At 40.3% G+C, this 14702-nt stretch overlaps 1 protein-coding gene across 20 annotated transcripts in view; it reads right to left on the reverse strand.

Moving 5' to 3' along the window:
* Nucleotides 1–14702, reverse strand: part of PARD3 (par-3 family cell polarity regulator) — a 588875-nt gene that overhangs the window by 152500 nt on the left and 421673 nt on the right. For 16 of the 20 annotated variants that reach the window (XM_027560026.1, XM_027560020.1, XM_027560017.1 and 13 more), the window contains one exon: nucleotides 121–231. The exons of the other annotated variants lie outside the window; for them this stretch is intronic. In XM_027560026.1, the coding sequence (XP_027415827.1) occupies nucleotides 121–231 (111 nt within the window). The remainder of the gene's footprint in view (nucleotides 1–120; nucleotides 232–14702) is intronic. 20 annotated transcript variants of the gene reach the window in all.

Raw genomic sequence — 14702 nt, forward strand, 5'->3', positions numbered from 1 at the left:
AAAAATAAATGTATAAAATACAATTTCATAAATAAATGTCTTTATATTAAAAAAAGAAAGAGTAGAAAGGAACAGAAGTGCCTCCCTTGAATGAGGTCCACCCAAATAACTGGAATCTACCTTTCCTGCTCCTGCTTCATCCGTACTCTCTCCTCTTCTGACGTAAGGGAGTCCTGTACTTTTATTTTACCCGTTTTCTCAATCTTGTCATCTTTTCGATGTTTGCCAAACCTGTTGATAACAAAAAATTCTAACTTGTCAATATATACAAAATGCATTGTCATTCTCCTGGGATAAGACCTATGCACTCAACAAAGTGTGAGCATCCTCAAAATGAGGCCCCAATGCCTTTTGCCCAGTATTAATATTTTCAGACAGATTACTTTAATCCACTTTAATTGCAACTTTCCAGAGAAAAACCATCTTTGGAATTGGCCTCCATAGCTGTTTTTCTTTAGCCAACAGAAAAATAACAAAATCCTTATGGTTCATCCTTATTAAACACACAATCCATAAATGTATAGAACTGACTTCTGGAGGATAAAAATCTGCATCAGAGTGGGTTTCTCTTAGGACTACAGAATGAAAATCCACAAACATCGTTTTAATGATATCTTCACAAACAACTATTCTTTATTTTCACAGTCAGGTTTATTGGCAACATGTGTCATATTTTAAACGCTGACAAACAAGGTCATATTTGCAAGATTCAAAACAAAAAAGGATAATTTACATTCTGACCATACTTTGGGCTTATTAAACTGAAAGCTTTAAGGCAGTCTCAACAAATACTGTTCCTAAACTTGATGAAACGCTATTGCTGAATGTGGCATCTCTGACTTGGAAATCTGTATCCGATCAAAAAAAAACATGAGGAACAAACATGTGATTCAAAAACAGTCCACACACATTTCCACAGATGGGCACGGAATTCTAGGCTTTCCAAGAAAACACTAATGTTGTTCCCTTCTGTATCCGAAATGCCTCAGAAACCCCAGACTTGGTTTCCATTCTTCTTCCTGCTCTGTTGCTTTTTTCTACTTTTCTCTAGACCAGACCATGTTGCCTGGAAGGCATGTGCTCCATCCCCAGAAATAACATTCATCTGGAGTGATTTGGTCACCAGATGTTTCAAAAAACAACTCTTTTATAGACAGTTACTCAACTACACATTCACAAGTATATAAGGTATATTGAGAATTCTCAATTGAGCACAAAGTAGGAATTTGGCTTATGGTGATAATCATACTGAAAAAGAGAAGAGTAAAAGCGTAGGATCAAAGCTGACATAAAAGAGAGAGAGAAAAAAAATGTGACTTTGCTGGCAGTCCAGTGGTTGGACTTTGACTTCCAATGCAGGGGGCATGGTTTCAATCCCTAGTCAGGGAGCTAAGACCCCACAAGCCTCAAGGTGAAAACACCAAAGCATAAAACAGAAGCAATATTGTAACAAATTCAATAAAGGCTTTTAAGAAACTGGTTCACTTAAAAAAAAATCTTTAAAAACAAACAAAAAAGAGACAGAAATCTCAATTACTAGAATGGTTGGGAGCATACATCTTTATATATATATATATATATATATATATATATATATATATATATATATATATATGTGATTGCAAATATGCAGCATTGAGTACACGGGAATACCTCCTAAAGGTCACTAAAGTAACTAAAGTAACACTATGTTATAAATAAGTAAGGGAAAGCATTCTGAAAAGGTTAAAACAGAAAATAGTTAAAGCATCACCACCACTATTCCTTTAAAATTATCTGTATCATTAAATGGCATTGAAAACTGCCTGTGAAATTAACTTTCACAAAGCAAACATATCCCTAAATTTTAATGTTATTTAGAAATTAGAAGATCATTTCCATTGCAAAAAGCATAAAAAAAAAAAAAAAAAAACACAAAAACCTCCCTAGAAACCTAAGCCCAGAAACTAATGACTTCTTACAAGGCAGAAAATATGTAGCATGCTTTTAAAACTAATAAATACAAAGCTTTAAAAATAAAAAAACTTTCTCTTTCCTTTGTTTTTGTCAATATATCAATAATGCCTAGGAGGTAAACATAATGAGTATTTATGTGGTTGTTGTTCAGTCTCTAAGTCGTGTCCGACTGTGAACCCAAGGACTGCAGCGTGCCAGGCTTCCCTGTCCTTCACTAACTCCCAGAGTTTGCTCAAATGCACGTCCATTGAATCGGTAAAGCCATTCAACCATCTCAGCCTCTGTTGTCTCCTTCTCCTCCTGCCCTCAATCTTTCCCAGCACCAGGGTCTTTTCCAAGGAGTCAGTTCTTTGCATCAGGTGGCCAAAATATTGGAACTTCAGCTTCAACATCAGTCTTCCAATGAATATTCAGGCTTGATTTCCTTTAGGACTGACTGGTTTGATCTCCTTGCTGTCCAAGGGACTCTCAAGAGTCTTCTCCAGCACCACAATTTGAAAGTATTAATTCTGCGGTGCTCAACCTTCCTTATAGTTCAACTCACATCCATACATGACTACTGGAAAAAACCATAGCTTTGACTGTGTGGATCTTTGTCAGCAAAGTGATGTCTCTGCTTTTTAATATGCTGCTAGGTTTGTCATAGCTTTTCTTCCAAGGAGCAAGCGTCTTTTAATTTCGTAATGACCATCTTGATAGAATGAATTAACAAAAGAGCAAACCAAAACAACTGACACATCTCAGGAGGAGCCATCATCTAAAACATAGTGTTCCTTCATTTGACAGAAATTTATTGAGCATCTACAAGGGGTTCAGGGAAGAGTGCAGGGCTGGACAAATTAATTTGTGTGTCGTCAGCATGTAGATGTTATTTAAAGCCCATGTGAATCCCATTGTGAAAATTCTGCAACACTGAGGCATCTGGAAATATAAAAGGCATTAACTTCTAACTTTAAGAAAAATGTCAAGTTCACATCTTAATGCATGACATTTGCTTATAACAGGGATTCCTAAGGTAAATCATTTAACCATTTAGTTTCTCAGTTCATAAATACCCTTGAAATATTACATTGTCACCGTATTGACCTGTTTCTTTTGTGGTGCTGGTTCTCATTCTGGATTATATACATTCAATCCTGTATCATATTTGAGAAATACTACCATGGCACCAGCAATATCATCTATCTGATCCAAAGTGAAAGTGAAAGTTGCTCAGTTGTGTCCAACTCTTTGCAACCCCATACAGTCCATGCAATTCTCCAGGCCAGAACACTGGGGTGGGAAGCTTCTCCCTTCTCTAGGGGATCTTCCCAACCCAGGGATCGAACCCACGTCTCCCACAGTGCAGGCAAATTCTTTACCAGCTGAGCCATAAGGGCAGTCGAAGAATACTGGAGTGGGTGGTACAGCTTAGTCTTACAAGAGTCTGCCCTTTGAGTTAATAATCCAGGAGAAAACTGAGGTGCTTGACTTCTCCATGGTTTAAAGCAGTTTAGCTATTTTCAGTCCCAATCTAACACTGAGTTTAATTAGCTATTGTTAAAATATTTTTTTTCAAAAGGTCTTTGTCCTATTTTGTTAAGAAAGTTTCTGTTTTCTAACTCAGTCTACCAACTTTTAGTTTTTTTTATCTAAAATACACGATTAAAAAGAAAAAAAACCTGTGAATCCAAACTCATATTTAAGAACTGCATTTTTCTTTAACTGTATTTGTTGTCAAAATATTAGTTTCCTAGGCTGCCTGCTGGGGCTTCTCAGGTGCCTCAGTCAGGAGACACAGGTTCAATCCCTGGGTTGGGAAGATCCCCTGGAGAAGGCAATGGCTACCCACTCAAGTATTCTTGCCTGGAAAATCCCATGGACAGAGAATACCAGTGGGCTACCAGTATTTGCGTCCATGGGGTAGCAAATAATCAGACACAACTTAGCGACAGACTTTTTACTTTTCAGGCTGCTGCCAATCATCAGAATATACTATTTTATTATTTGTAAACTTATTATCAAACTGCTATACTTTCCTTTTTAAAATTATAGATTCAAATTAATATAGGAAAAAAGTGAATGAACCATAGATAAAATGTGTATAGGTTAGCTTTTGGACATTTCCCTTCATGCCTGCTTTAATTAATAAATTATGTGATTTCTTTAAGGCATACTATAAAAGCATAGCACATTACTTGATAATTGGAGTAAAAACGGATCCCTCAGCTGTAATTTTTTGACAGAAGGAAATAAAGACTGTAAATGAAAAAAAAAAATACACCAACCATTCTACAGTATAAAAAGAAAGAAAAAAAACAGGTAGCTATATCCTCATCACTCTAATTGCCAATCTATTCTAGTGTTCATCTTAATTTACAGTTGCTTAATTCTTCCTGAAAGAGGGACAGAGAGGTCATCAAGAAATTCCAGCCACACTTATACTCACACAGTCAGCTTCAGAGTTGAAATCAGTAATCAATCTATGAAGACAATCATTTAATAGCAAGATGCTTAGAAACTTGGAGGACATCAATTACATTTATTTTATTATCTTTGAAAAGCCACCAATGAATTTCAACTAGGTCATTTTCCAAGGAACAGAATAACTGAAAAAAATATTTTGTTAATAATATGTCCAGGAAGTAAACCCATTCCCAGGAAAGAATCAGTCTCACGAACTGCCTTCTGACTACCCCATACATATGTTCAAAGAGAAATCACCACCACTTCTGGAAGAATTTGTTGGGTAAATCTTATGATATATTAATACAGTACAATGACCTTTATTTGTTTTTAATAGGGACAAAAAGACAAATAGAGAGCTTGAGAAAAAATTGATAGGGAAAAATTTCTCTATTGGTACTGCCCTATAGAGACAAAAGGTGCAATGAAAAAAAAATGCCAACAAGCCACTGAAGTCTCCTTCACAGAAAGATACGGTGGATGAGCCCGTCTTATCAGAGTGAAATTTATTGCTTAAACATATGGCTTTCTTCACAAAGCATACAGCAATGCTTTCATTCAGCTAAAGTAATCTCCACGTAATCTGCTAAATGGGTTCCACCATGACGCACTACAAATGAGATCACGGCTGTCTGCCAGATCAGCCATATATATTATTACTGCAAAGGGTGATGGGCAAGATGTGCACTTGTTGATGAATGGAGGAAAAAAAAGCAAAACCCACAAACCAACAGTCATAACGGCTTGCAACCAAATTCTGTTGTTTTTTTACAGAAAGAGCTGTCGTGGGAAATTAACTACTGTAAGACGTTTGTGCTTTTCAACCAACATTTCGGTTTTTAGGAAATTAACCTCATTCTCTCTGTGGTATGAATAACACTGAACTCTTCCTATATTTTATACTGCTACTAAAATCAGAGATATTTTTTTAATTGGACAATAATTGCTCTGCAATATTGTGTTGGTTTCTGCCATACATCAACATGAATCAGCCACAAGTTTTCATACATCCCATCCCTTCTAAACCCCTCCCATCTCCCTCGCCATCCCACCCCTCTAGGTTGTCAGAGCACTGGGTTGGGTTCCCTCACACAGCCAAATTCCCATTTGCTCTCTATTTTACGTATGGTAATGTACATGTTTCCGTACTATTCTCTCAATTCGTCGCCCTCCTCCTTCCCCCATTGTGTCCCCAAGTCTGTTTTCTATGTCTGCATCTCCATTTCTGCTAAGTCGCTTCAGTCGTTCGGACTCTGTGCAACCCCACAGACGGCAGCCCTTCAGGCTCCCCCGTCCCTGGGATTCTCCAGGCAAGAACACTGGAGTGGGTTGCCACTTCCTTCTCCAATGCATGAAAGTGAAAAGTGAAAGTGAAGTCGCTCAGTCATGTCAAACTCTTAGCGACCCCATGGACTGCAGCCCACCAGGCTCCTCTGTCCATGGGATTCTCCAGGCACGAGTACTGGAGTGGGTGCCGTCGCCTTCTCCTCTGCTCTCCTGCAAATAGGTTCATCAGCACCATCTCTCTAGACTCCATATGCATGTGTTAATATACAATATTTGTCTTTATCTTTCTGAATTACTTCACTTAGTACAATAGGCTCTAGTTTCATCCTCCTCAAAATCAGAGATCTTAAGGAGGGACTAGACTGAACGATAACACACAACAGGCTGCTATAAAGAAAATAAAACGAGTTTTGTAATGAAAGGGTTTGTCCTAACATCATGCTTGAAAACACAAGAGGAAAAAGAAAGTCTTAAATCTGCTGCCATACTTAAAAATCAACACACAGACTAACTAGAACCAATTAACTTGTAAGTTTTGAGGAATAATTTTTAAAAGAAGATTTTCTTGCAAAAACCTCACTGAAATGTCACCTAGAAATCTGGTATTTCTCACTGCTAATTACCGAGGTCTTCATGTCTAAGGAGTGCTTTGCTATAAAGATTTGTCTTCCTATTTACCCTGAGAAATGTATAGGTTAAATGATGCGACTTGGCTGAGGAGAGAAGTGAAAATGGCAGACATTCAGTACCAGCTACCAGAAGCCTTGTGCACCCACACCCCAAGCGACCCTGTCCCCAGCCAATAGCAAGTCCTGCACTGGTGCGGGCAACATGTCATCTGACTCCATCGCCTGCCCTTCATTTCTGCATATGCTTTGCCCTTCATTTCTGCATACTTGCACCATTATGTGCTTTAATCACTTCCTTTCTCCAGGAACTCGGTATCTCTTTCTGGAAATTTCCAGTTTCTGGCAGACACCTGTGCGGTACAGCCATTGTGCTACACCATCTTTGAACACTGCTTGCTATAACAATGTGCCAGGGCCCTAAGGATCCCTGGGAGATGCCAGCTACCCAGTGGGCCAAGTTCAAGAACCTGTAAAGCAAAACTGAAGACTCTGTCCTGCTTCCTGCATCACCATGAGAAACCTGCATGCCTTGGGCAAGGCACATGTTCACACAAGCAAAATCACCTCACCAGCATTTAACCTCATTCTTCTGTAGTCCTTTGAGTTGTGTGAAAAAACTGAAAGTGTTAGTCACTCAGTTAGTCCAACTCTTTGCCACTCCTTGGACTGTAGCCCGCCAGGCTCCTCTGTCCCCGGAATTCTCCAAGCAAGAACATGGAGTGGGTATAGCTATTCTCTTCTCCAGGGGATCTTCCCAACCCAGGGATTGAACCTGGGTCTCCTGCATTGTAGGTGGATTCTTTACTGTCTGAAACACCAGGGAAGCCCCCTTTGAGTCATACTTTTCGTAAATGGGTTTAGATCCAAGTTTCTCTAGAAGCTCTTTTTCGATTGATTCTGGTACAATCTTTCCCCACATTCTTGGTATGAGCAGTGACTTCCCTCAATTTAACTTGCCTTAAAGTCCTAAAAATCAACTTCTCTAAACTTTAGCTGAAGAAAATAAACATCTAGCCATGTGTCTCTGCAGGCTGTTCTGTGCATTCCTGTCCCAGTGCACTGAAGCTCTATGTGCATATCTATCTGAAGACAGAGGCCCTGAGATGAGTCCACCTTGTCTGATGTCTTCATCTGACAGTCAAGGAAACTGACGCCCAAAAGGTATGCACTCAGAGCTGTCCAAAGTCAGCGTGCAAGGAAGGAGCAGAGTTCAAGTTGCCTCACTGAGTTTAAGAGACCCTGGGGGCTCTGAACTTGGGCCCTCTAGAGAAAATGAAATCCCCAGACCAGTGAAGTTCACTCTGTAAATCCTATGTGAGATGTATAATTGAGCACCTGTTGAAGGCTTTTTTGCTCATTTAATTACACTTAACTAGAATTTATTGAATTCTTCTTTATGTACTTGATCTTATTGATCCCCACAACCAGCATATTAGACAGGTATTCTCGCCTTCCTGTTTAGGGAAAACCTCAGGAAGCAAAGGGGGATTTAGTGATTTAACAGGTCATCTAGCAACTAAGAGCCATGCCCTGGTGGCTCAGTGGTAAAGACTCCACCTGCCAGCGCAAGAGACGCAGAAGATTGGGTTCGATCCCTGGGTCAGGAAGATCCCCAGAAAGAAGAAACGGCAAGCCGCTCCAGTATTCTTGCCTGGGAAATCCCATGGACAGAGGAGCCTGGCGGGCTACAATCCATGGGGTCACAAAGAGTCGAACACGACTCAGTGACTGAGCACACACAGAATACAGAAAATCTGGGGCTTGCCAGATAGCGCTAGTGCTCAAGAACCTGCCTGCCAGTGCAGGATATGTAAGAGATGTGGGTTTGATCCCTGGGTTGGGAAGATGCCCTGGAGAAGGAAATGTCAACCCACTCTAGTATTCTTGCCTGGGAAACCCCATGGACAGAGGAGCCTGGCAGACTACAGTCCATGGGGTTCACAAAGAGTTGGACACGACTGAGCGCACATGCAGTCTAGCCACTAAGCAGCAAAGCCAGGACTCCAGCCTAAGGCTCTCTTTATAACCACACTCAGCCACCTCCAAAGCTTTAGGAACCAAAGACAGCTAGCCACTCTATGCCTTTGTACTGAAAGTAGTTGGTTCAAACATCTTCATTGAAGTTACTGAGACAAATCTTGCTTTGCCAGCAGCAAGGAGGTCCAGGAGACACTGTTCCCAAATGAACTTTTCTATGGAGGCCAGGAGTCCAGACTCAAGGTCAAGAACTGCTCCTTGAGTTTGGGGGAGAATGTAAGGCTGAATCCCTTTGCTGTCCACCTGAAACTATCACAGCATTGTAAATCGGCTATACTCCAACACAAAATAAAAAGTTTAAAAAAAAGGGGGGTGGGTCTGATCCTAACCTTTGGAAAGGATCACACCAACGGCCACATCCCCATCTCTCGAACATTCCAACATTTCTAAGTGCAACGACTCTAGAAGTCAAAGCGGTCTGTGTGACACATGCAAATCCTGCCAGGCAACAGCAGAAGCAGGTCAAATCACCCAAACCCAATCAGAGGGTAAAATAGCAAGAAGTCACTGGGTGTACTTCTCTGTATAATAATGGGTTCATGGTGTCTGGCCCTATTTTTTTTTTTTTTGCCTCAGCCTCCATTTTATCAATGAGAAAAAAAAAATCCTTTCCGACTTTCCAATGTATCTTTCCAATACAGGATCTTTCATATTTTAGTGACATTTAAAGAAATTGCTACCATGATCATGTACTGATTTGCTCAGCAGTGGTTTGTGGTGATGCTAGATGAATCAGGGAAGACAGATCTGATTAGGAAAAGCAGAAAAAGCTCCCATTTAGGCAAAAAACATCTTGGTAATCAACCATGATGAGAAGCAGCCCTGGAAAGTGTACATGACAACTCGATAGTGCTTTTGTCAAATAGGATGCTGTTTTAAGCCAGTGCAGTGTAGCGGGGGTTCTCTTTAAAAGGAAATTCACAAACTTGAGGATCATTATTTGATTGTGTACGGTTTTCATCAGCGCTAGTCTGATTAGATTTAATAAACGAAATTTGTGTTGCTTGGCATCCAGGAAAAAAATAGGTGACTTTTTTTTTTCAAAGAAAACATAGCTTTTACTCAACCAAGCTAGAACAGCCTTCAGAAATGAGATGGTCCCTTAATGGACAACGTGCCCTTCTTGGGACTCCCACTAAGTGTCCTTACAAGCACGTTTCCCCTGTGGGGCTTGTGTTATCAAATCAAGGATGCCCAGATATGCCTAGTAACCCGACACTGCAGGAGTCCTGGAAGGATACAGACCAGGAAATAGTAAAGCAATTAAGAAACTGAGCCTAGCACAGTATCAATTTTGACTTTACCAGTATCATCATAAACTCCAAAGATTTTAAAAACCAAACCAAACACACACACACACACACACACACACACACCAGAAAGCGTGAGATCCAGATATAAAGTCTTAAGGGGGGAAAAAAAAAGCAAGCACAGTAATCTTTCAAAACATAAGATGACTACATAAATAACCTGAAATAATATTCATAATCTATACGTGGAGGCATTCAAGTCAAATGACAGGAGATGGGTGAAAGTGTATCTTAATTATGATGTTAAAGCTTCCCTGACATCAGCTAGTTCATGGACCACACAATATATTTTCTGTAGTAAATAAACTCCCTCTTTGTAAAAAGGGGTCAATCAGTAATGACTGCTCCATACAGGGTTTTTATAAGGTTTGATATACTTCATTTTTTTTCAAAACATACCCACACAGGCAATCAAACCACATTAACCCAAAACACCAAAAATGCAAATACAAAGTAATTTGTTTCCCCTCCTAGCTACTACACTGACTTTATAATGAATTATATCTATATACATACACACACACATACGCACACTTAAATAAGGTAACAACAAGACACAATTCTGATTTTTCTAAATGCTTAATTTGGCACTGAAATCAGCCATGTCCACTTTACATGATTTTTGAGAGAGTCTTCCAGCCAACTACTTCTCTAAATCCTTTCTTTACCACTGTGCTCTTAATTCTTGCATGGTTCATTTTAATGCATTATTGTTTCATAATACAATACTACAAATTGCAAATTACATTTGGCTCAAGGAGTGATTATGAAAAACACCATCACTGCTGCCTTTGCTCGAGTAACTCTGATAATAATGAGAGACTGATTGAGCACTAAGCAGTCCAAGTGATGAGAAGGGTCAATTTGAACATTTCTATTAAGCTTCTTTTGTTAAACCCAACACTTTGCCAGGTTAGAGGCAAATAATCATACCCTACATCTGGTTACCATGGTTTTCCTTTTCCTAAAGCATCAGAACAATTTAGTAAGTGGTACTGCCCCAAAGGCAATTCCTCAAATGCTAATAAGACCTAAGTCAAAAAACACATCTATGTAACAGGCACTTGAGAGAAGAAAAGGTAAGAGAGAATGATACTTTACTGCACACACTTTTTTTTTTTTTCTTCTATTAGGACAAAGAATCTGGAGTATTTAGTAACAAAGATAGATAATCCCAATAATTTCTGTTACCCTCTGCCTATTTGATACTCACCCTGGTATCCGGGTTATACATGCTTAGAAGCGAATGCAAACACATGCATACAGCTTCAGGGTATCTTTTTTGAGTCAGAAATACTCACCATCAATTAAATATGTATTGTGATTCAAATTCAATGCTTTGACACTTGATAAGAGATACCTAATGAAAGGGCCAGCTTAAGCCCCTTCCATTATATCGTGATGTTTACTGAGTAAATGAGAGATGCAAAGAGAGAGAGATAATGTGGTCATTGGAGTTTGGGTGGAAGGGCAGGGAGAGGAAGGAAACAGATTTTTGGATAGCTCCCGGGAACTTTGAAAGATGAAAACTTCCCCAAAGAGCTCATTATCTATAAAGTGAAGGTGTCAGTCAGCACTTTTTTCTGTCGATGATAGGAAACAGTTTCTGTTGATTCACATTTCTGAGAATGCTCTCTGCAGAATAAATTAGGACACAGAGCTTTTCATTTTTTATCTTTCAGTGGATTTGCATATTCAAATTTAACATTAAGGAGCTGACATGTTCTTTTAAGGCCCAATGGGGCTGTGCAGGCAAATAACCAGGAGCTGGTGGTGGTGGTTTAGTCGCTAAGTTGTGTCTGACTCTCGCGACCCCGTGGACTATAGCCCACCAGGCTCCTCTGTCCATGGGATCTCCCAGGCATGAATACTGGAGTGGGTGGCCATTTCCTTCTCCAGGGGACCTTTCTGATCCTGGAATCCAACCCAGTGTCTCCTGCATTACAGGCAGATTCTTTAGCGACTGAGCTATGAGGGAACCCCCACCAGGAGCTGGAGGCCACACCTAATTCTTAGGCCTAGAGAAACAAGCAGGCGCCCTCAGAGGGTGCAGCTCCCTAGGCCTTGGTGCCCACACTCACCGTCTACTGACTCACACCACCCTCTTAAAGAACAAAGCATCAAGGTCACGTATTTGGTTAAAATCAGTGTTCTTACTGGGTCCTGGTGAGTCTGCACACATGGAAGATGGTCACACGGCACCAAAAAATGGCAAATGGCTAGAAAGATTCTCCATCCTTCTGTGCTGCTGCTTCGTTCTATCAGGAAGCACAGCGCTGAGTATTGTTTATGACTCAGTGTGGTAAAAACCCAGCTGGTAACTAGGATCCACAACCTAGGGATGGGTTCAGGGACTGAAGGCAGGCACTTAGGAGGAAGAGGCGTGTTTAGGGACTCAACCCCAGGCAACATGCTCCTCCTGGGAAGGGCAATGTGAAATCCAACAATTGGTCAACCACCCCATTTTCCCCATATTTGGCTGAAGAGTTCAATAAGCATTCCGATATAAAACTTGTAGATTTGCACCCTGGCCTGGAACTCCTCTCATCCCAGCTCACTCCCACCTCCTAAGAGCTGTCACATCTGTCTGCATTGCCTGCTGTGTGGTCTGAGGATCAGGACACTCTGGCAGACACATGGCAAAAGTGGGGTTCCGTCACAACATGTGTGTGTGTCCAACCAACGTTTCTGGAATCGAAGCCAACACCACTCACATCGGTTTAAATTCCCAAGTTGCCTCATTTACAGCTGCTGTTATAGGATATCATCATGTTGCTTTTCCTGGGTTGACGCTCGATCTGTCTGGTCTAAACTAGTATAATCATGGTACATTAGTAAACCTCACTTCATTGAGGTCAACACACATATACCCTCCTTCTTGGAAGGGTAGCTCCAATTTGGTAGGGAAAGGAAATACCCCTAGTTGAGATAAAACTATTTTCCCCAGCCTCTTTCAAAAAGAAGAGAAGACATTAGTTAAGAGCATGCCACTGGAGCCAGATTCCTGGGTCAGAATCCCAGCTTTGCCTGTCACTAGCTATGTGACTCCCTACGCTTGGCCAAGTTGCTGAATCTCTTGGCTAAAAAGCAACCACCTTCACAGCTTCATTTTGAGAATGAAGTGAATTATACATTCACTGTGTGTTGGCACAATAAAGCACTCAGTACATATTAACTATTTTATTATCATTGTTAGTCTTTATTTCTGGCTTACAAAAATTGATGGCACTTCCAGAAAGATCCTTAAAAAGGGGGCTGCCTCCACTAGCAGCTGCCTCTTCCCCTTCCTGCTTCTTCCTGCTTAGAATTCTCATACGACACCCAGAGTTGTCACCACGAAGTGACAGTGAGGACAGAAATACATGTTGGGAGATTCGTGTTCACAGCAGCACTATACACAACAGCCAAAAGATAGATGCAAGTGAAGTGTCTGTGGATGAGGAAAATGGGGTCTATACACACAATGGAATATTATTCAACCTTAAAAAGGATGGACATTCTGACATGTGTAACATGTTTGAAACTTAAGGACATTATGCTAAGTGAAATCAGCCAGTCACAAAAAGATAACACTGTATGATTCTACTTATATGAAATATCTCGAGTAGCGAAGTTCAGAAAGACAAAAAGGTAGATCAGTGGTTGCTAGGGATGGGAGATGGAGAATGGGAAATTACTGTTTCAAAGGGACACAGTTTGCATTTTAACAAGATCAAAAGACTTCTGGAAATGGATGGTGCTGATGGTTGCCCAACAAGGTGAAGATGGTTAAGATGGAGCCAAGACATGTAAGCAACCTAAATGTCCATGGGCCGATACATGAATAAAGAAGTGGGAGGGTGTGTGTGTATACACGTGTGTGCAGGCACAATGGAATATTATTCATCCATAAAAAGGATGAAACTCTGCCAACTGTAGCAAAATGGATGAACCTAGCGATTAGCACATTAAGTCAGACAAAGACAAATACCATATGATATACTTATATCTGCAATCTAAAATACATGATACAAATGTACAAATGAACTGGTCAGAAACAGACTCACAGACATAGAAAACAAGCTTATGGTTACCAAAGGGGATGAGGAGAGGGGAGGTATATTGGGAGGTATGTTATAACTGAATCACTTTGCTGCACACTTGAAGCTAATACAACACTGTACATTAACTATATACTTCAATGAAATTTTTTTAAATGGTTAAGAAGGTAAATGTTATACTTTGCCACAATTTAAGAAATAAAGAAATATACATTAAGGATGGCTGAATAAAAAAGGAGGTACTGACAGTGCTGACACTCTGAGACCACATACAAGTCTTGGTCAATCTTCAGACTTCTTTTAGAGAAAAATAAGCAGTGTCTTGTTACAACCATAGTTACTTGGGTCTGTGCTATAACCAGAACAATTTCTCCCAGAAAAAATCATGGAGGTGAGGAGCAAAGAAAATTTCCTTTCAGGGATTTGGCTTCCCCAACAGAGGATCTTTGTAAAAGATCCCATCTTCATGTCAGTACCTCAGCTGGTTGGGTCCTACAGTTCCCAGCAACCAACTTTCTCCAGACATCTCCCCCCACAGTCAGTCCACAGTGGCCAAGGAACAGCAGGATGGAGACAACAGCCTTCCAAAAGAGAATGAGCAGAACTAACTGAGAACCAAAAACCCACCAATCAGAGCCTCTTCGATTCAGGCCAACACCACCATTCCAGCTGACAAAGACTTCTCAGCAGATAAACAAGAAGAAAACAACATTCCCTGAGTCAGAATGATTTCATTTCCCTTCATTGTTCCTGAGGCTATGTGGGCATTTCTCCAGTTGGGGTGCAAAAACGCCTTCACACACTTCTTTTTATTTGGCTGTTAATAGAATTTCTCTCTAATCAGATGGCTACCTCTCAGCTGTGTGTATTTAGGACAGTGGAGGATACTTCTAGAAGAAAATATCCTTTTCCATTACAGACCCAGAATACTAGGAAATAATATGAAAATTCTATAACCCCTACCTCACAAGAATAATAATGTTCAAAGGAGTTTTGCC

The sequence above is a fragment of the Bos indicus x Bos taurus genome, chromosome 13 (genome assembly GCF_003369695.1).
Source record: "Bos indicus x Bos taurus breed Angus x Brahman F1 hybrid chromosome 13, Bos_hybrid_MaternalHap_v2.0, whole genome shotgun sequence".
Lineage (NCBI taxonomy): Eukaryota > Metazoa > Chordata > Mammalia > Artiodactyla > Bovidae > Bos > Bos indicus x Bos taurus.